Raw genomic sequence first — 21,545 nt, 5'->3', positions numbered from 1 at the left:
GCAAAGATATGTGTCAGCGCCATTAACTATTGAGAACTGCTCTTCTGCGGAGATGATACCAGCCGGTCTACCAGTCCAGTACCAGAAATTCACAAAGTACCAGATTAATTTAATAATATTGTCTACTTATTCCAAAATATCAGCTCAATCCGATCAAAGAAAGCTTGTAAAAAAAAGTAACGATACAGTCTCACTGTTGTACATTTACGGGGAAATCGTTTTTTGACATACTTAATACCCTATCATTATTGCGATTTTTTTTATTTCTGTCCTGGCAATACAGAACTCCAAACGTCAATGTCAGTCAAATTAACTACGGCCGAAGCGTTAAGAATCACTGACTGTTTATTATAATTTGAAAATAAATACAAATAATTGAACAATGTCGTATCCACACCAAGTAACTCAGTAAGTATAAGCTTTAAATAACTGTGTTGTAATTTAATCTGCTTACAGGCCAAATACACAGAAAAAAAATACTTTTCCATTATACCTGCCCATAAAAAAAAAAACATTAAAATTACTAGTTTAACGATTTAAATTTCTACATTTTCACAGCTAAACGTGAGAAGTACTCAATAATAAACTTCATGTGATATTATTTAGTTTTACTTTCTTTCTTCTACCAATTTTTCACTGTTTATCAAGAATTGCATGTGCTTAATGTTGATTGGGTATCTAAGGGTTTGAGACCTGAGACCGTATTGTCAAACGTTTCTGACGCTCGCGATCGCAATCAAATGACAGATCTGTCATTCTTTCTTGATTGGCAGAAAAGGTGTTGGTAACGTTAGGCAATACGGCCTCTGGTACCTCTTAGTTCAGCGAAGTCTCCGCCGCACTTGTCTCTGAGAAAACATGTACTTTCTTATTACTGTTGCCTACTTACCTATGTGGTGGAGAAATAAATAAAACTTACCATTTTTTTCACAGGCTCTTTGGTAAGAAGCGAAAAAAACCTCGAAAGAAGAATCCTAACCTGAGTGCAGCTATACGTCCAGCCATAACGGTAGTGCAGAATACCTACAATCTGAAGGAAAAATTCTCAAATTTTACTGCTAAGTACATAGCGCCTCACCATGATGAGCCTGAGGATTTGACAGACGACCTGGCTCCGAAAGTCTCTGCACCAAGTGTTGCCACTAAGCAACCAGTAGCACGGTCGTCACAGCCCAGTAGTGCTGGCACAGATAATAAACTTAGTTTCAAGTAAGTTCATAAACTATTACATTTAATTTAATTTAATTGTGACACATAGTGTTAGTTACCTATACAATTCTATGGTTATGGATTGTCACAAAATGAGAAAATTTCATAGTATTTTTAATATTGAAAATACAAACTGAAATATAGATGCACAGAAAAACCAGAAAAATAAGACCAGCGCTGGGGATCGAACCCAGGTCCTCTGGGCTAGGGTCAGCTGAGATATGAGGTGCATAGGAGAAATTCGTGTCTGTATCGTTGTCTAGCGGTGGTGTAGCGGTATAGCACACGGCACGGAATGCCGAGGACCTGGGTTCGATTCCCAGCGCTGGTCTTATTTCTCTGGTTTTTCTGTGCATCTATATTTCAGTTTGTATTTTCGATATAGGTTTTACGGGATGGCAAACCATAGTGCAACACGAAAAATGTAACATCTCTGTATTTATCCAGCCATCACCTATGTTTCACAAATAAAACACTTTTGACTTTGACTTTGATGACCGTAAAAGTAACAAAAAATTTGGAATTGAAATAAAAAATACAAAAAGATTCCAAAAAAACCAATCTTAGTATTTTTAATCACCTGTGTGTTAACTTTTTGAACTCTGCCCTTATGATGTCATAGTTAGGGCCCGGAATTTCGTGTGCGGCTATTAACAGATTTTAGGGAGAGGAGAAAGCACCGCATTTTATCGATATTATCAATACTTAAATTAACAACGAAGTAGACTTTGAATACAAAATCGACAACTGTGTAACTTTAATACATACCTAATTGTAAATTTATTTTTGCTTGAAATATTACTTATTATAAAATACTTTATATTGGCTATGGTAAGAACTGAAGGAATACAAAATAATATTTTCTCTTTTATTTTTATCAAAGGGTAGGCAAACAAGCTACCCAACATTAAGTGGTCTTAGAGGGATCTTTTGTCAAGTTATATATAAAATATAAAGGTATTTGTAATTATAGTAATTTCAATAAAGCAATTTAAACAAATTAAACTTTCGAATATTTTAAACTTTTTATTTAAGTTTGAGGTTTTATACAGTAAAAACATAAATTTAAAAACTATTGATTTGTCGATAACATCGATAAAAAGTGGTGATCTCTCCCTACAATCTGTCAATAGCCATCATTAGTGATAGTCAATAGTAATAGTCATCATTAGTGATTGTTATCAACATGCACTTTTCATAGCAAAGAGTATGGTTGGCAGAACAAACAAATACATTTGAATATTCACTTTTGTTCTTAACTATAAAATAAATACTTACCTTCTTAGGATTACACCTCTTCTAGATATAACTCTTTACGGTACAAACCTTTTTCATCACACTTGCTGGTAAACAGTGTTGTAACATGCAGGCTACCTTGACTGTAATGCCCTATATCCCTCGACCTTTTGTTCTTGTCATGAAACACTTGGTTGGCAAATGAGTTGTTGCACATACTAATACTGCTGCTGCTGCACGTCCTGCGGGAGGATCACATGCACACGCGCGTCAGGCGCATGCTGCGGGAGGGGGGCAAGGGGAGCGGCGCTGCCATGAACAATATTTGTAAAAATATTAGGTTTTATTTACAAATATACAATTTTACTCGCAAAAGTCGCAAATGTGATGAAAACCATTGTTTTGTGAATGTGACAAACCAGTTCATTATTACTAGAATGTGTGTATGATAAACTTAAGACCTAAAATTGCTAAAAGTGGCTCTGAAGCGGTAACGTTTTGTGTGCTCTGCCTGTTTGTGTTTGTGCGTATGATAGAACATTGGGAAGGAAACCACAACATAAATGAATATTCAAAATCTACTCTTGACCACGGCAACTGTAACGTTGCCGAAACGTCGAGGTAAATATTACTTGTGTAAAAATAGTGTGATAAGTCCCGTGTATGGTATTTTGACTATGAGTGAGAATCACGAAAGTTTAAAACGTTATATGAATGAATATGTACTCTGTGTAAGCTAGTAGATAAATTGTTATTTATTATAATATTCTACTAAGAGGATCTTAATTTAAAGTGTACATTCCACCAATTTTATTACTAGGTCACTGCAGAACCCTACCATAGTAGGTAAATTTGATTGTTTATAGCAACGCTTTTTGGGTGATGTAAAATATGTCACAATGACAAGGTTCTACGGTGGCCTAGGAATCAAATTGGTTGACTGTACCTTTCCTTTTTTTATAATCAGGTTTTTCTGGTTGCTTCTTATTCAGAATCAAGAGCACTTTTGTTATTGATAAAGAAAAAAAAATGTATCCAATTTTTCATACAATTTCTGTGTGTCCATTTTGTAATAACATATATAATAAACTATAAAAAAAAATGTCACAAAACTGCCAAAAAAAAACAGTGACACCTTTTATATTCGTCTATATCAATAGTGCTAATAATTCTGAGTAAGAAAAACCCAAAGTTACCTAGTTCTAAAGAAGAAGTAAAGGTTACACTTAAAATCAAAAATCCCAATAAGAGTAATTTTGCTTTCCCACTAAACAACATAACAAAAAAATTGAAGACGGATGATATTTTTTCCAGATTCCAAAAGACTAAGCCAAAGACACCGGACTGGACAAAGTTTCAGAACAGCTTTCAAGAACAATGCTCGCCTGACTTAGATCCTGAAGAAACGCAAGGAGAAAATGAGCAGAAACCTCAAAACAAGTTAGATCAGCAGACTAAGAATACGGAAGTAAATACTGGTAAGTGTGCATAAAGTAAATGATTACTTTGGCAATATATATCCATAAACTACAACAATTACTTTGCTCACTCACAACCTTACGATAGATGTACATGTAACAAAAGTGTGTTCATGCAGCTCCTTCGCCTCCCCGCTGTGAGGACACACACGCATCACACAAACCCAAGTATCACCACCACACTACACTAACGCGTGTCTATGGGCGGTGGTGATCTCTTACCATCAGGAGACCCACTTGCTCGTTTGCCATCCAGTCGAAAAAAAAACAGTACATCATCAGAGCAACACAACTGTTCACCATACTAATGTATGTATACATAAACACACATTAGTTGCATAGACAGACCTAGCTATCGTAACGTCGCGGGTGAGCAAAGTAATACGAATTGTTTATAGTTCATTAATTATTTTACTGAGATATTAGTTTCTGGAGGTCTGTCCATGCACTAAAACCAATTACTTTGCTACTCCTCTTCGCTGCCATAGACAGGTAGAGTAACATAGTTTTAGGTCAAGTGTATGATAAAATACTTGTGGCCATACTCAAAAAATAGAAATAACTAGTAGTAAGTAGTGAACTGCCACCTCTTGAGTATAGCAGTTTTGCTTAGTAGTGCTTATTTGTGAAAATGCTGATTCATATTTAATTTTAAGCTTCAAATTCAGTTAATTTTACTATAAGTTAGAGTTTAATGTTACATTTATTACTCAAAAAACATTTATTACTATACAATTAAGTGAAACTGGAAAATATTTTTTTTATCTCTATGGTAAAAGTCTCCATTGCAAGCATTTACATATAACAAGAGATGAGTTGAATAATCAAAAACAACCATGTCTTTCTGAGATATATTTGTTTTTGCGTATTCACAGGAATGCTTGCAGTAGAGACTTGTGATTGTGGTCAAAGTGATGTATAAAAGTGTTAACAAAACTTGTTGAACTATAAAATCAAGTAGATGCACTGTCCCTAACAGGATTCGATGAAGATGTTGAAATGAAGGAAGCCAAAGAACTAACTACTTCAGACCTGTCGATTGCAGTTACCATCGAGCCTTTCCAGTACATTACAGCAGAGCAAGTGAAACAGATTGCAGATGCCCTCGCTAGCCAAATACAAGAGGCAATACTCCAGAATGGCCATTATGTTCCAGCCTTCAATCAAAAACCTGTACAAAATTTAGGATACCTACCTCTTACATGCCAAAGCGCACAGGACTTGCTATGGCTTCATGAAACCATAGCCAACATACCATCACCAATCCCCAACAGTAAACTAACACTAAAAGCACCTCGCAGCTTACCACAATTTATCAAAATCGGAATATTTCTACCAAACTTCTCTGGGACTTTGGAAGAATTGCAGAACTTGCTAAAAAAACAAAACCATTGGTACGATATGAAATCTTGGATTCTTATTAGTAGCCAAAAGCAAGGAGATGATCCTGCTAGCTACTATTTATCGTACTGGGTGCCGGAGAATCAAGCACATATAATAAATAACAGAGACAGGCGTATGGCGTATTCCTTTGGGACGGTATTCATAAACGTCTACAGTAAACAATGGAATGAAAAGCTCAAAGATAGTGAAAAAGATTTCCAATTCCGCAACATAGCCAAACATCTTCTCGTATGTGTTGCTACAGAACCATTTCATTACTTGACTTTACTGGAAGTAGAGCTGATTAAGCTAGCTTTAAATAATAGATTGGAAAAAGCAGTTTCTTCAAACACAGATGCGTATATACCAGCTTTTCGAGGGCATGCGTGCCATTATAAAGGTGGATTGCGAATTTGGTGCGAGAGCGATCGCGACTTAAAATGGTTGAAGGATGCCGTTGCGTGCCTCGCGTCGCCTGTAGTGGGTACTAAACTAGTTGTGACCGAGCAAAGTGAGGTTCCAGAGAGAGTTAAAGCCAGAATCTTTCTACCAAGCACTGATGATGAAGCAGTTCTACTCAAAGTGCTTAAATTTCAAAATCGTTGGTACGACTTGAAATCTTGGGCGCTATTTTCTACGAAAAAATGTTCAGGCGGTGTACTTTTTGTGTTTTATATACCGATAGACCAGGTGCGTATTATCAAGGAACAGAGAAAGTGTAACATATCTTTTTTACTAGGCGAGGTTAGAGTAAAATTCGACAGTTGTTATTATAAGTAGTAACTCTTATTTTAAGTTCAAAACTGTGATATTAAAACTTATAAAGCTGATTAATATTGGGTCAAATATATTTTTTGTATAACAGATAATTAGGTAAGAATAAGAAGTATTAAGTTTTGCATTGGCCCTACCTGTTCTTAACGCCATTTATTCTCAAAATAGACGTCAAATGTGCGTATTTGAAGTCAATTTTGAAAAAAATATATAAATGGCTTAGCCAATGTGAATATTTTCAGAATAAAATTGTGTTTGGTCCTAAGTCCTAAGACTTTTTTAGATGTACCTACACTTTTGTAAGTTGATTATTATTTTGGTATTGTTGAACAATATGATAAAATACATCAATCTATACACATCTGTTCGTATATCTAGATTCGCTTGCAAAATGTAAGTTTAGCTAACTTTTAAGTTTAATTTTGGTTTCATAAAACAGATTTAACTATAGATTGAGTTAAGGTTTTAGATATCTGTGTTTTTTTTAGTTTTTTAAAGTAAGTAGATACCTAAGTCATGGATGATCTCAATAGACTTTGTACTTAACGGTTTTTTTATAAAAAAATGTCTTAATATTTAAGTATAAAATGTCTTTTCGCATACTATAAAACAACTGTGTTGTAAAAAATTTGCAAAAAAAAAAGATTACGAGAAAACATGTTTAGTGTTTTATTTATTGTTTTTTTTTATATTAGCGCAAAAGATGGCAGATATCCTGACTATAAAATTTGTGGTTTATTTTTACTTAACAGAAGCGAATAGGTACCTACACTCCGTAAGCTCTTAAAAAAACCTTCGGATTTTAGAAGCATGCTTCGGGTATAGACGATGACACGCGATCGTGATATGCGGTTCTGTCCTGTTATGCAAAACTTTTCAAAGTTACCGTAAAAAGTTATGTCAAGAATAACCATCAGTAGGTACAAAATAAACCTTACTGTAATAATATTACGCTTCTTTATCTTTTTTCAAATTTTAACACAATATGACTTTTTGTTATTATGATACAAATAAAACAAAATCAGCATTTTTGAATTCTTCCATCGTTAATTTAAATAGAAAACACGCCTTAACACACTAATTTTATTTGGAAGTATAAAGAGTTGTTGTTATACTGTATCTACTTCTCTTGGGTACCATGGCAAATAAATTTTTTTTGGTCTGCTTTCGTTTAATATTTTTTTAATGTACTTTACGAAACCCCCGTTGCTTCTATATCTCGGTCTTGAACCTATTAATATATTTACGATCAACACTTTTCTTAAAACTTTTAGCTTCTTTACAAAATATTTATATACATTATAAACAATTTTCCGCGATTGGCTATTAACAGAAATACCCTGTTTAAGTCGACTCGCCATGGAAATATGTAAGTGGTGGTTTTAACTGCTCTATATAAATCAATGAAAACACAACGAGTGCACTCTTCGCGTGATGGATTGCTACTAAGTCAAAAAGACAATTGTCATTTTCTATTAACGAATCCTTCTGATTTCCCCCCAAACCCGAAGGTTTTTCTAAGAGCTCACGGATTGTACGAGAGACTAGCTCACCTGTTAGCAAGTGACGCTGCTCTCCGTATTTTCGCAGCACCATCCTTACGAATATTATAAGTTTTAAGTAATTATGTACGTCTATCTTTCTGTAGCAAAGTAATTGTTTTAGTTCATTGATATTTTTCATCACACTTGCTCGTAAACAGTGTCGTAACATGCAGGCTACCTTGGCTGCAACCCCTCAAATAAAACCCTCGACCTTAATGTGCTTGTCATGAAACCCGTGGTCGGTAAATGAGTCATTGCCCGTACTAATTTTCATGTCATGAAGCCCAAGGTCGGTAAATGAGTTTGTTACTGCATGGCAGAGCGCAATGAGCGGTATCGGCAATTTTAGAAAAAAAGTTTTTCTTTTACAAATATACAATTTTACTCGCAAATATGATGAAAAACATTGTATGTCGCACGGGCGGTACTAGAATTACGAACATCGACTCATTAAAGCCCTCAGTCTGCGACTTCGGGCTTCTAATAGACTCTCGTTCGTAATTCCTTATTTACCGCCCTTAAGACACAATGTACTATTATGGACCTCTGCAAAGTAACACCGTATTGTTTTGCTGACTGTATAGTTTGTTGACTGTACTTGCATTGTCATTTAAACTACATTTCCGTAACTACTTAATTTCAAGTCGATGCCATTAAATCATTGAGGAATTTTCTCCTGCGGAGGTGATCCTGGCTGGATCGTCACCATATCGCACCTTCTGTAGAACAAGGGCATAATTTCACTTTTACAATTTTACAATTTACTCCTTGCACTAACGAAAGTTACGATATGAAGTAATTTTTCGATTTTTAGACAATTATGTCCTTGTACTAAGGTACTGAAGGTGCGATATTTATATAAAGTAGGTATGCCAAGTCTCAAGCCAATCCGACAACTGGAAGTGGGTCAAATTTAGTTTCCAAGATTTGACCCAAATAAATAAACAGAGCAAGCTAAATAAAAGCTTGTAAATAGAAACAGTTGATATAACGATTTAGCTTTTGCGGTTAGTAGATGCTGCATATAAATACAATTTTTTTTACCAATCGCAAATGGAGGTGGTTCGTTAATGAGTCAAAGATGTAAAAGTTTCCATATGCCTTTGCAGCGAAAAAATGTTATACTAACGCTAACGTTAGAACGCTACGGGGCGGTACTGAAAAAGTAGTGCCATCTCTCTCTGTCTCACAGCAATTGCCAACACTACTTTCTTTCACGAGTGAGCTCACTCATTTTGGAGGTGGCATATTATTATCCCGATCAAAGTATTATAAGAAAGGTAAGGTAAGGGCGTATCTAAACTTATCATTATCAATTTTTCTAACGAAATGAGTCATTAGTGTTTTGGCCTTTCGTTGACGCTACACACTTGTACAAACAGGAGGCTACTACGAAAATCGAAGTTCGTATTGCACCGTCCCTCTCGCTCTCGTATTAAATAATATAAGCATCAGCGGGACGGCAAGATACGCAGTTCGAATTTTGCTTTTCGTAGTATAGGGCCAGTACCTAAAGGACAGGCTAATATAGTTAGGAACTGGTGAAAACCACTCAAATATTTATATTAACAGGCAAGTCACAAGAAATCAGCCAATCACAGAGCGACGTGCTCGCCAGTCTGCCGCCGAGCGTGATGAAAGTTGTTCAAGAGAAACTGAAGCAGTTGCCGACGCCCAAGACTCCTATCATCATGCCGAAAGAGGTGGATCCGCCTGTCGAGAAGCCGGTCCAGCAACCGAAGAAAGGTTAGTAGTACAGTCTACGAAGTACAGTCAATTTAATTTCAGGCTCACTATGGAACCTTGTCTCAGTCATCCCAGTCCATACAGGGTGTAACATTTAGGCCGATCAGTATGGAAAAGTCTGAAACTATAAGAACAGATAATAATATGTTCTTAGGAACCATGTCATCAGTTTTAGTAACGAGAAAAACTGCATTCATACATTTAAAAAACAAACTTGTAGGTTCAGCTCGGGAATCGCACCCGGACGATTTGAAAAATGAAATACAACGCATTTTATTCATTCTAGAAATCGTGTTTCATTTATTGCTTATTATGATTATGACATACACTATCGATATGCAAATAAATATAATATGTATAATGTAAGTTTTATTTTTCATAAACTAACCACGAACAAAAATGTGGAAAACCCCGAAATAGTCACTTCTTAAGTTCAATATCTCGAAAACGGTTGAACCGATTTTGATAAAACATGTCTAAGAACCATCGCGAAAACCTGCTTTCAAATAAAAAAAACACATTCAAATCGGTTCACCCGCTGGCAACACACACTGGTCAAAGACCGAGAAAAATAAAATAATGTATTATGCATTATTTTTGAAGAACCTCGCAACCCCTGTCGAGTAAACGGAGGAAACAAGCACGGGTTTTAAACCTAAAAAAATGTGATTTGTCCCCCTCTGGGCCAGAAGCTGGGTACGTCCTGTCCTGAGCATGCTTGTACACTTAACCTCCTAAGACCCCGCGTACAAAATTTTGAACAAAATGTCTAATCAAATGTGAACTTTTCTATTATTACGTATATGTTTACTAGTAAGTACAAAATAACATGACTAAGTAGTACTTTTAAATTAAAACTGTACCTACTTAGACTTATATAATACTTAGGTACGGTCACCAGCATTAATATCTGCTACAGCGGAGCGTGCAAAAATATCTGACACGTCCTTCCGGCCTTAGAAATAGAGCCGTAGTAGATATTTATGCAGGCTTTGTGTCAGATATGGTGCTGGTGACTGTACATAAAGGAAAAATAATAATAAATAAACCTAAAACTAAAACAAATTGCTTAAAGTACCTCCTTTAGGCAACACTTAACTTAACTTTTCTCGATTGCCATTAAGTTAAATATTCTTGCATTAAACATTTGACACGGAGTCTCAGGAGGCTAAAATTTAAAAGGTTTTAAGATTGGCTTAATGTATCAAAATTAAGAAAACTAGTTATTATATAGAAAGAGCATATAACTACAAGTATTTTCTGTCATACAATTTCTTTCTTACGCTATCAATAACAATGCAATTCAAATTTGGTCATCAAAAGGGTGTTACATCCGACCTAAAATTATTAAGGCATATGCTTTGCTGTGGTCGGATGTTAACATCCGACATTTTGGCTTTAAGAAAATTTGGCATCACGAAATAAATATAGGACTTATGTTCAAATCAGACCTACTTTTACTGGTACTTTTAAAGACATACATTAAGATTACTAGAGGCACTTGAGGTATCCCATCTTAGGCCTCTAGGTTGGCAACGCATCTGCAATACCTTTGGTGTTGCAGATGTTTATGGGCGGTGGTGATCTCTTACCATCAGGAGACCCACTTGCTCGTTCTAAGGTATTATGGACAACCGACCTTTTTAGTAAATCTTACTTGGTTCATAAAAGAGTTAGCGATATAACAGTTAGATGGCCTGAAAGAGGACAAAAATTTTAGTATGATTCTAAAAAAAAGTGATTTTGGTAAAAAATTGGACATCCGACCTATTGGTTCTGATGTCCAGAAATTTACCACGAGCTTTATGGTGACCTAAGGTGAAAGAAAACATCCTGAAGAGACCTGCCTTGCTCAACCAAATTCATAATGGTGTGTGTGAAGTTGCCAAGTTCGGGAATCGAACCCGGTCGTTTTAACCACCGACGCAAAAAGTGGGGTGTTTGACCACTATGTGTGTCTGTGTGTGTACAAGACCAGTCTGAGTGGAGAGCCTTGGGGGAGGCCTATGTCCAGCAGTGGACGTCTTTCGGCTGACATGATGATGATGACATTATTTTAAAGCATACAATGTCCTTCAGCTGCCTTCCCATGCCCCGATTTCTTTTATTATTATTTCGTACCTATTGATTTTTTTTCTAACATCGATATAAAGTTTTTTTTTAATATCGATATTACAGCCCTGGTGTCGCTGTGGCAACATTTGTGTGTAATGAACTGTCAAGTTGGTTTGCCTAATTCTGGACTCAGTATACTTAAGTATATAAGTGTGCACTCAAACTATGACAATATCATACATTGATTTCTGATTATTTATTAATTATTATAAGTACTGTTGTGCTAACGGTACTTTCGAATTGTATTCTAATCTTGGTTTGATAATAAAAAGTCTGTAAATTAGTGTTGGCTCATCATTTATCTTGTTCTGTTTCAGTTACGACTACTAGTTTAAAACCAATTGAAGTGAGGTTTGAACGGAACAAAATTTTCAAAACTGACCACAATAGGTACACTTTTCCGAATCAAAGTGCTATAATGACACGTAAGTAGATTTAACTTAATTATATAATAGTCGAAGCTGAACCCCGTACCTGGATGGAACCTTTTCGCAGCAAACTTCATATTGGCATTCCATAAAATCATCTTGAAATTTATTGTGACAACGCTTTACGCGATTCAGTTTCTTCAACTGTATTGAATCAATACCGGGCGAAATTTGTTTGATGTCTTTCTTGATAGTTTAGCCGATTGTCAAGAGATGGCGCCACACATGATAATATCCTAACGTTAGTTCGGCAAGGGTAGGAATCATGCGCACAGATCTTGCGTCGACAAAATTACTGATCGTACAGTAGCACCCAAAATAAATATCTACCCAGATGTGTGTTCCGCCCTCTAAATTGTCTTTTTATATATTTTTGTAGCAAATTTCATCAATATTTTTGAGATCTCACAACATATACCAACATAATATGTATAATATACAAAGGACGGCTAAATAAAGTAACGGCGTTGCTTTCTTTGTAGCGGTCAAAATATTGCAACAGTTTTACACTTAGGAGAGAGGGGGAGGGGAGGGGGGAAGGAAGAGAGAGGGTTGATCAGTTTTAGTTTTTTCTGCTGTTTATCCTCGAAATATGTTAGGTAGTGAGCGCTAGTGTGTTTGAAACTATTTTGCGTGGCTTGTGAGTTCCACTACTAAGTTATTCTTGTAACATTAACTCCATTACTCAATCGGTTGTATAGTCTAAGAGCTGTAGACACTTTAAAATAGGTATTTGAGAAAGCGTAAAAAGTTGCATAATACTTCACTTATAAACAAAACACAACTGGGTAAAGGGTATAAGGCTTAACCGGTCGTTGAATTATTAAATACGCATACATTTATTTTTTCTAACTTGCTTCCATGCAAGGCAGAGGCGAGTCACTAGTTACATATAAGTAGAGTCAGCTAATTCTGACTACACTACAGCCAAGTCGATGTTTTGTGTTTATACAAGGTGTCTTTAAATTGTTCAAAATAATTGAGCCAATGCTTAAGTTAATTTGACTGAACACACCCTTATAAATTTTTTTGACAAGATTTTTCTATTGTACTTGACAAATGATTCCGAGTCCAAGGCGCGACTACACTTTGAATCAGAAATACAGCGGTGAAAAACCTTTACAGTAGTGTTTAATCAAAGTAACCCAAAAGCCTGCTGTAACAATGAAGGAACAATTTGAAAACTCCCAATACATACAGGAAGCATTGTACAAGTTTTTACGCTGGCTCAAATGCCTACTTTAAAATGTCTACAGCTCTCGGAGTATTGTGAAGTGCTGAGTGTCTATTTGGATTACTTAATGATGTTCTTGATATTGCTTATTAATATTTCTTAAACAATAATTTCTTTTACAGACTTTGATTATCCGAAAGGTAAGAAAATCAAACTTTTTTTTAATAATTGTTAATCACAGACCTTATATCGAGATAGACGAAAAGAGCGCTTCAAACTGTATGAGAACCTAGCGTGTCGAATTTTTCGTACCTACGATGACGTCACGAGCGAGATTTAGTGATGGGAAATCAAGACCGCACGGTACCGATTCAGAGGCGTGCCGCCGCGACTCGAGCGGCGTTTTTTTTCAAATCGCATCGCACATTTAGGTCGGACAAAACTTGACTTTGACCGTGGATCAAACTTTTTACACGCAAGGTACGTAAACTCTTAAGGTCTTTCTCGATATATGGTCTCTGTTGTTAATATTTTAAATATAAATACTTCATACAAAAAAAAACCTCAAAAACTTCGGTAGAATAAGGTTTTTGATACCATTTATCAATAATTTCAAGACATGGCTCTAATAAGGAAACATTTAAAATTTCCCCTCACTAATAGGTACACAGGTATAAAATAATTAATAACCCTCGACAAGCTTTTCTTTTTCCTTCCAAATCTAAGCAGAAAAGCGCTTATCTCCAATAGCGTGGAAAACTTACTTGAAATCAGAGTATCTTGACAGGTGAAATGTCGCTAGATGGCAGTAGTATCGCAAGGTCTGTTTGACATTTCAATCAGTAATTTAACCAATCACAAACGTGACACAAATGTCAAAGTTGTCAAACCGACCAAACGATGTCACAGAAACTCTCGTTTGATCGTAACGAGGAACTGTGGTGTACTTAAAAACTTTTTGATAAGATCAGAAATTGTAAAAATAACCCGTACAGGAACGAGGTGGGGTGACATCTATTTGACATAATTGGTAATTTCCGAAACTTATTACGCATAACAGGTTTCCCATAATTTATTTACGCCGAATTATACATGTAACGTACTAAATTCGAAAAGGTAATGAAACGACACTTTTTTGGCTACAAATCGAGGGAGTTCGCGTGGCACGTGTGTGGGAACGGTAGTAGGAAACTTATATTTTTTGTGTTTAAGGTAAATTCGATTTACTCATGCGATGCGAGCGCCCTCGTGCAGATTTATTGAAAAACAAAACATAGTGGCATAGATCAATAACAGATGGCGTTACTAGGCACACTTTAACATTTAAAAGAAAATAATTATTTTAAGTTGTGATATAACGAGTCGTCTACATTCTGCCCCTTTAGTGCTAGTAGAGCACTACTGATCTACCGGAGTCAGTAAGGCGACGCGTGTAACAGGTCTACGTAACAACCCTAAGCGAGTGCGCACGTCTACTACCCGAGTGCGACCGTCGCGTCCAGGATGGACCGCGCTCACTACCCCGTGCCGCCAGGAACCGCGTTCAAGGTTGGGATCGACAAGTACAACGTAGTCACCTATCTGTAGACAACGCGCTTCTTTGGTCCACTTTTGTCTAGGCAAGAGAGTAGGTAAGTACTCTTTCGTCCACCTTACCCAGAACATATCAGTGAGCCGTTGAGCTATGCGCCATCTCTTGCGTAGACAAAGGTCAAAATTATCATACTTACCGAAGAGCGGTCCTGTCGATGAGCTGCCAATAAGGAAATGGTTTGGAGTGAGAGCTTCTGGATAGCTCGGGTCTGTTGACACATGCGTGATTGGACGGCTGTTCACTAAAGCCTCTACCTCGGCCATCAGTGTGGACAGAGTCTCCGGGTGCGGGGCACGCTCCTTCAGTATAACCTTCAGGGCAGTTTTTACCGTACGTATCATTCTCTCCCACGCCCCTGCCATCTCTGGAGCTCCTGGAGGTATAAATCGCCACTCTATACCGCGCACGGACCCATCCTCACGCAGTCTGTCGACGTTCAGCTGGCTCAGGCTTTTCTTTAGCTCGGTGTCGGCCCCACGAAGGTTTGTACCGTTATCTGAATAAATAACGGTAGGCGCGCCTCTACGAGCCGACATTCGTCTTAGTGCCATTATAGCCGAGTCCGTGCTCAGTGATTCGGCCAACTCAATGTGAACGGCACGCACAGTGAGGCACGTAAACAACATTCCGTACCTCTTTTGTCTCCCTCGACCGATGGTAGTTTCAATTGGGCCAAAGAAGTCCAGTCCGGTAAAGGAAAATGGACGGCGATTGTGCTGCAGCCGTGCAGCGGGCAAGTCGCCCATGCGCTGCGCGCGCGGTGCCGCGCGGCGGCGGCGGCACACCTGGCAGCGTGCCGCGACTCCACGCACCGTCGGTCGCAGGTTCACTATCCAATATTTTTGCCGTAGTTCGTTAACGACGTGTTCGTGGGCTGTGTGCATAGCGAGTCTATGGTAGTGCTCGACCAGCAGGCGTGTGATCTTATGTTTGCCGTCGAGAATAAGAGGCCGTAAGGTCGCGCGGTCGACGCCTTCGGCCTTATCTATGCGACCGCCAACACGAAGGATACCATAATCGTCTAGGTATGGAGTTAGTTTAAGAAGACGGCTGTTTGACGACAGAGGTTTGTCAGATGCCAAACAATTGATTTCCGATGCAAAAGTATCGGTTTGACACTTTTTTACTATATTTCTTTCAGCAACTTTCATCATTTCCGTATCCAATACTAGTTCCTTTGTTTTTTGTGTGTTTTTCTGTCCTTGTTGAATTTTATTTTCCTTGTAGTATTTAATTTTTAATTTTAATTTTTTAATGTAGTATATTACTCTTGCAGCTGTGCGTACGAGTCTAATCCAACTGGAGAATCTCTCTTCGTCAGGCACAGGTAAGTATGACTTTTCTGTTGTTAATAAATTAATATTTCTTTCTTCACAGGTAGCCTCTTCAACAATTTTAGTGTGTTTCAAGTCCTTGGGCCACTGATTCTCCGGCAGGCGCAGGAACGCAGGACCCTGAAACCATAAGTCGTCGGATTTGAGAGGAGGAGCTTCTGTCTTCGTGGCTACATCGGCTATGTTTAAACTCGATGGAACGTAGCGCCATTCGTTTATGCTCGTAAGCTCATCAATTTCACCGAGCCTGTGAGCAACGTATACTTTATAATTTCTAGGGTCGCTACGGATCCATTGAAGAACGGTGCTCGAGTCAGTCCAGAAATAACGCTTACTGGGCTGTACGTCCTTGTGTTCCGCGACAATTGTTTGCGCCAAACGGGAGCCCATCAGTGCCCCTTGCAGCTCCAGCCTTGGAATCGATACCGGGCGCAACGGAGTTACTCGGCTTTTACTAGCTGCCAAGCATACAAGCACACAACCATCCGCGCGAATGAACCGCCAGTATATTACTGTGGCAAAGGCCTTAATTGATGCATCGCAGAAAACATGAAGCTGAGTTTCTACTATCTCACCACAAGACGACGACGCAGAAGTAGTAGGATAGCACTGCGACCAGACGCCAGCGCGACGCAGCCATCGAGGGATGCGCAGGAACTGCAGCTGCTTCAATTCATCGAGCCACGAAACCCAGCGCGAGTGCTCCTCTGGCCGGATGTGGCATTTCCAATCAACGCCACTTCGATGTACGTCTTGAAATAAAATTTTACCTTTTATTGTAAAAGGCGATAGAAAACCGTGTATATCATAAATTGACATAATTATGCTAAGCATTTTTGCTTTGGTTGGTGGTACGCTACCGTGTAAGATTTCTGGTGGAATACGGTCCAAAGACACATTAATGCTAAAAGTGTCTTCGGCGGGATGCCACATCAACCCGAGCGTGCGCTCAGTCAGATTCGTAGCTCCGTCCTTGAATCGAACAGCTGACTGCGCGAGCGTGTCGGTGGGAATCGCTTGCAGAACCTGTTTACTGTTACTAGACCAACCACGAATCTCGAAGCCGCCCTGTTTATGTACATACGTTATGTCCTTAATTAATTTAACGGCATTTTGTTCATCATTCGTCGAATAATAACAATCGTCCATGTAGTGAGAATTAATTATGACTCGAACTGCCTCGGGATAACAGTCGTCGTACTTAAGGGCATTTTTATTTTTTATATGTTGCGCAATAAACGGAGAACAGGTGGCGCCGAAAATCAAGCTTTGCATAACGTACGTTTTAACAGGAGCGTTAGTGGATGCTTGCCATAAAAATCTAAAAACATGTTGGTCTTCAGCTCGAATTTTAATTCGTAAAAACATGTCCTTTATATCGCCAATTATTACGAACTTATTTTCACGAAATCGCAACATGATACCTAAAAGTGAATTGTATAAATCAGGCCCGGTCAGTAGGTAATCGTTAAGAGATGTGTTATTTATTTTAGATGCCGCATCGAAAACCAATCTCAACTTACCTGGTTTGTTTGGATTTTGCACTCCAAAATGTGGAATGTACCATAATTGCTTGGGTGAAGGTTCATTATCGTACAACTCCCGAGCATAACCTTCCGTTATTAGCTTGTTTATCTCTATATTGTACCTATCAGCGTATGCGCTGTCTTTTTCGAACTTGCGCAATAATGAGTGCATCCGAGATAGTGCATTTTTGTAAGTATCAGGCATTGTAAGATTGTCATTTTTAAATGGCAGACCTACTTCCCATCGATTACCTACTTGACGCGCTGTGTCGTCTAATATCTGTACAGCGCGTAAATGAGCCGAGTTATCACGGCTTACGGTTGAAATTCCTGTGGAATCTAAACAAAAGGAATGTTTAATTAACTCGTTAAGGGCATTGATATCGAGCGATGTACTGTCGATCCCATCATTAGAATGAGTGAGATGGCACACATGGTGACTTACCTGTGACACGGAAGAGTGAGCGCGACCACAGTAGCCGTGAATGGACCAGCCCAAGCGACAGCGGGTCGCATAAGGGGAATTCTTGTTGCCATGAATGATTTCTAGCGGTGCAATAACAAAATAATTATCTTCACCTATAAGTATACGCGGCACAACACGTTTATTACATACAATATCTTTGATTTTAGATAATTTTGTACAGGAAATTTTGTTTACAATCGATAGGTTCTGAGCAGGCAAATTTAATTTTGAAACTTTTCGTAAATTAATGTCATAATTGGTACTGTCTTGTCCAGAAATGTTAGCGCGCACTCGTGGTGCGTCTGATTGAAAAACTTCTAGACCGAACGCATCAACAAACTTTATGTCACTTGCACTTTCACTTTTTAGTCCTAATTGATCCGCTAAGTCCGAGTCTATTATTGATACCGACGCAGCATCGTCGAGCAGCGCGTATGTCTGCACTTCTCCACCGGGTCCCCGCAGCTTAACTGCTACTACTTTGAGCATAATATTATCTCCGTCGGGTGCCGGCGCGAAGTCATCGGATGCTGCTACGTGAGCAACCGTAGCATCGTCCGCGGTGCGCGGCGGCGCGCGCGGAGGGCTCGTTTCGGTTGGCGCGTGCGGCGGGCTCGGCTCGCCCGTACTTGCCTCTCCGCTGGCTCGATAATTAGGTACTGGTTTTTTCCAGTGTAATATGCGGTGATGCAACAAACCACAACTGTCGACGTCGCACGCGGGTGCAGGACATGTTTCTATGTCATGGCGCGCTATGAGGCATACGACACAAAGTTTTTGTGTTTTAAGGAACTTCCACTTATCTCTGCGCATCGCGCGTTTAAATACACGACAATCAGGTAGGGCATGCTCGTCCTTGTTGCAAAATTTACATAATTGAGTGTCGGTGCGCATAGTGGCGAGTATGGGTCGTGAATAACGAGTTTTATCTTCTGGTCGTTTGGTAGGTGGGCCAGGCGGCTCGGACCACACCGACTTCTTGTACTCACGGGGTGGAAAGGCTCCAGTGACCGCTATCATTTCAGCTTCGCGTTTCAGAAACTGCGCCAACAGCTCCAGCTTAGATTCGCCAGCTCGAAGCCTATCATAAGCAAACTCGGTCCATTTTCCCAACAAGGTACTAGGTAGTTTAGAGGCAACAGCTGATGCGAGCTCTGGGTTGCGTAAATGGTCACTTTGATTAAGTGCACGAATAGTTGCTATACAGTTGTTTACTTTCATAGCAAAGTTTATTAAGTCTTGTTGATAAAAAGTAGGTAGTGGCGGTAACTTACGCAGTTGTGATGTAATGTTAAAAATTATACATTCCGATCGTCCAAATTTGAGTTCGAGTGCCTCCATCACGGCTGTGGGCGGGGTGTTACCTATCAGAAGGTCTGTAACTGCTTCTTTAGCGTCTCCCTTAAGTGCTCGCCGAAGCCTGGAGAGGTTTTCGTGGTCTGTAAAATTACAGGTGGACGACGACTCATTGTATGCGTTTTTAAAATGCAGCCACTCGATACAATCACCACTGAAGACAGGTAAATCTCTAGGTATAGCGAGGCGGCTGAGTAAACGCTCTTCACGACTCGATGAGGACTGTTCCATCATGTCCTTCAACGTCGTAGCCAGCTGCAGAATGCTATGGGCGGTGTCCGTGTGCTGGGCCGGCGGTGAGGCTGCACGATCGGCGGTGGGCGCGACCGGCTCCGGTTGCCCAGGCGTAGGCGGGCGCTGCTCAGGCACATCCTGATGCTGGTCTTGATTCAACCAGTCCGATACTCGATCACGTCGCACGCTGATGGATTCTGCTGGACCCTCGTCATCTGAGTCGACTTGTGCGAGTTCAACTTCAAGCCGTTTATCTATCAGCTCCATCTGGATACGGGCTTTAGCTTCGGCTGCTTTTAGTTCCAGCTGCTTGCGTCTTGCCAGCGAAGATGCCGTCGATCTTTTAGATTTGATGGTACCGACGACAGAAGGCGGAGGTAAGACTTCACTCTGAGCTGGTAGTTGCCCGGCTAATGAAATTAAATGAGGAACACTCTCTTCTAGCTTCATTTTTGATAGTTCTGGCTCTGATTTCGTCACGGTTTGACTAGCTAACTCGCGAGCGCGCTGTCGAGTCACAACCATTTTCGCTGGTGTATTAAACATTTATTATTAAATTTGCACTCGTTACTATAATTCGGTTCGTAGGATCAGCTTAATGTAACGTACTAAATTCGAAAAGGTAATGAAACGACACTTTTTTGGCTACAAATCGAGGGAGTTCGCGTGGCACGTGTGTGGGAACGGTAGTAGGAAACTTATATTTTTTGTGTTTAAGGTAAATTCGATTTACTCATGCGATGCGAGCGCCCTCGTGCAGATTTATTGAAAAACAAAACATAGTGGCATAGATCAATAACAGATGGCGTTACTAGGCACACTTTAACATTTAAAAGAAAATAATTATTTTAAGTTGTGATATAACGAGTCGTCTACAATACACTTGCTGAAATTTAGTTCGGCATAATTATTTATAAGCCGATTGATTGTTTACCCGAATATTATATTAGCATAATATTAACAGGGCCGAATTTTATTATGCATAATATTGTTTAATTTGTTTAGCTTATAATATGTAATTTAGCCGAATTTTAAGTGCCCGAAATCCTGTCCAAATCTATGTCCGAAAATATTATTAAGTACTATTTCTTGATGAGTGTTAATAATGGTAAGTACAAAAACGGTGAATTGTAAAACAATTATGACTAGAAAAAATAGGTTATTAGGTTAGGTTACAATTGTATTTGTAACGGAACCAACAGCCACCAGTTAAAGAGGTACGGTCATAAAAAGGGGGGAGAGGGGGCGGAGCCCCCCGCAATAAAAAAAAACAAAGATAATCTACCCCCTTTTTCAAATTAAAATATTTTATTTGCTTTTAAACACAAATGCGTGTAAATACCTATAATATTTAACCTGGATAGGTGTGTTAGTTACCTTATGTCCCTCAGATTAAAAATAGAAGCCCTGCGAAATAGAATAATGACATGAAAAAATATGCGTAAACAAGGGGAACCAACGAAGTGATCTACGTACTAGATATATTGTTTTTCTAGCTGTATATAGTGAGGTGAAAAATTGTTTATTTCGCTCTCATGCTTTGAAACCGAACTACACTCCAGGATTCTAAGATCAGAAACATTCCATGTGCCCGCGCTCGTTGGTCTCTAGAAATAGAATATTCTTCTATGTAACACGCTCATTTTTTATTATTATTTATGTTTAATATCAAATGTGATCTTAGTTAATTCGATTATAATGTTGCCAGGTATACCAAAGTCTTTCTTGCTCTCTCATGAAAAAGAAATGCAAGAGATGGAAATGGCGAAGGCAAAGCTTCATGTGCCTCCAAATCCTAACACACCCATGCCTGCCACTAAACCAGGCACTAGTGACGGTAAAGATTGTTATGATTTATATTTAATAGGTAAAGCGATAGTGAAGGTTTTTGACAGAATAAATATCGCTAGATGGCGTTAGCAACGAGAGGTTCGTTTGACGTAACAGT

The 21,545-nt window shown here is 38.8% G+C and overlaps 1 protein-coding gene across 2 annotated transcripts in view; it reads left to right on the top strand.

Annotated features, from left to right (window-relative positions):
- Positions 1–286: 286 nt before the first annotated feature.
- LOC141429779 (uncharacterized) overlaps positions 287–21,545 on the top strand; it is a 40,589-nt gene continuing 19,330 nt past the window's right edge. The window contains exons 1-7 of one of the 2 annotated variants that reach the window (XM_074090308.1): positions 287–408; positions 934–1,209; positions 3,760–3,923; positions 9,197–9,370; positions 11,803–11,910; positions 13,270–13,287; positions 21,306–21,434. In XM_074090308.1, the coding sequence (XP_073946409.1) occupies positions 383–408; positions 934–1,209; positions 3,760–3,923; positions 9,197–9,370; positions 11,803–11,910; positions 13,270–13,287; positions 21,306–21,434 (895 nt within the window). In that variant the 5' untranslated portion in view covers positions 287–382. Of the gene's footprint in view, positions 409–772; positions 861–933; positions 1,210–3,759; positions 3,924–9,196; positions 9,371–11,802; positions 11,911–13,269; positions 13,288–21,305; positions 21,435–21,545 lie in introns of those variants that run through there. The other variant, XM_074090309.1, reaches the window with a different exon arrangement.

The sequence above is a fragment of the Choristoneura fumiferana genome, chromosome 7 (assembly GCF_025370935.1).
Source record: "Choristoneura fumiferana chromosome 7, NRCan_CFum_1, whole genome shotgun sequence".
NCBI lineage: Eukaryota > Metazoa > Arthropoda > Insecta > Lepidoptera > Tortricidae > Choristoneura > Choristoneura fumiferana.
The sequence above is the reverse complement of the archived record's forward strand: the minus strand, read 5'-3'. Positions and strand labels throughout refer to the sequence as shown.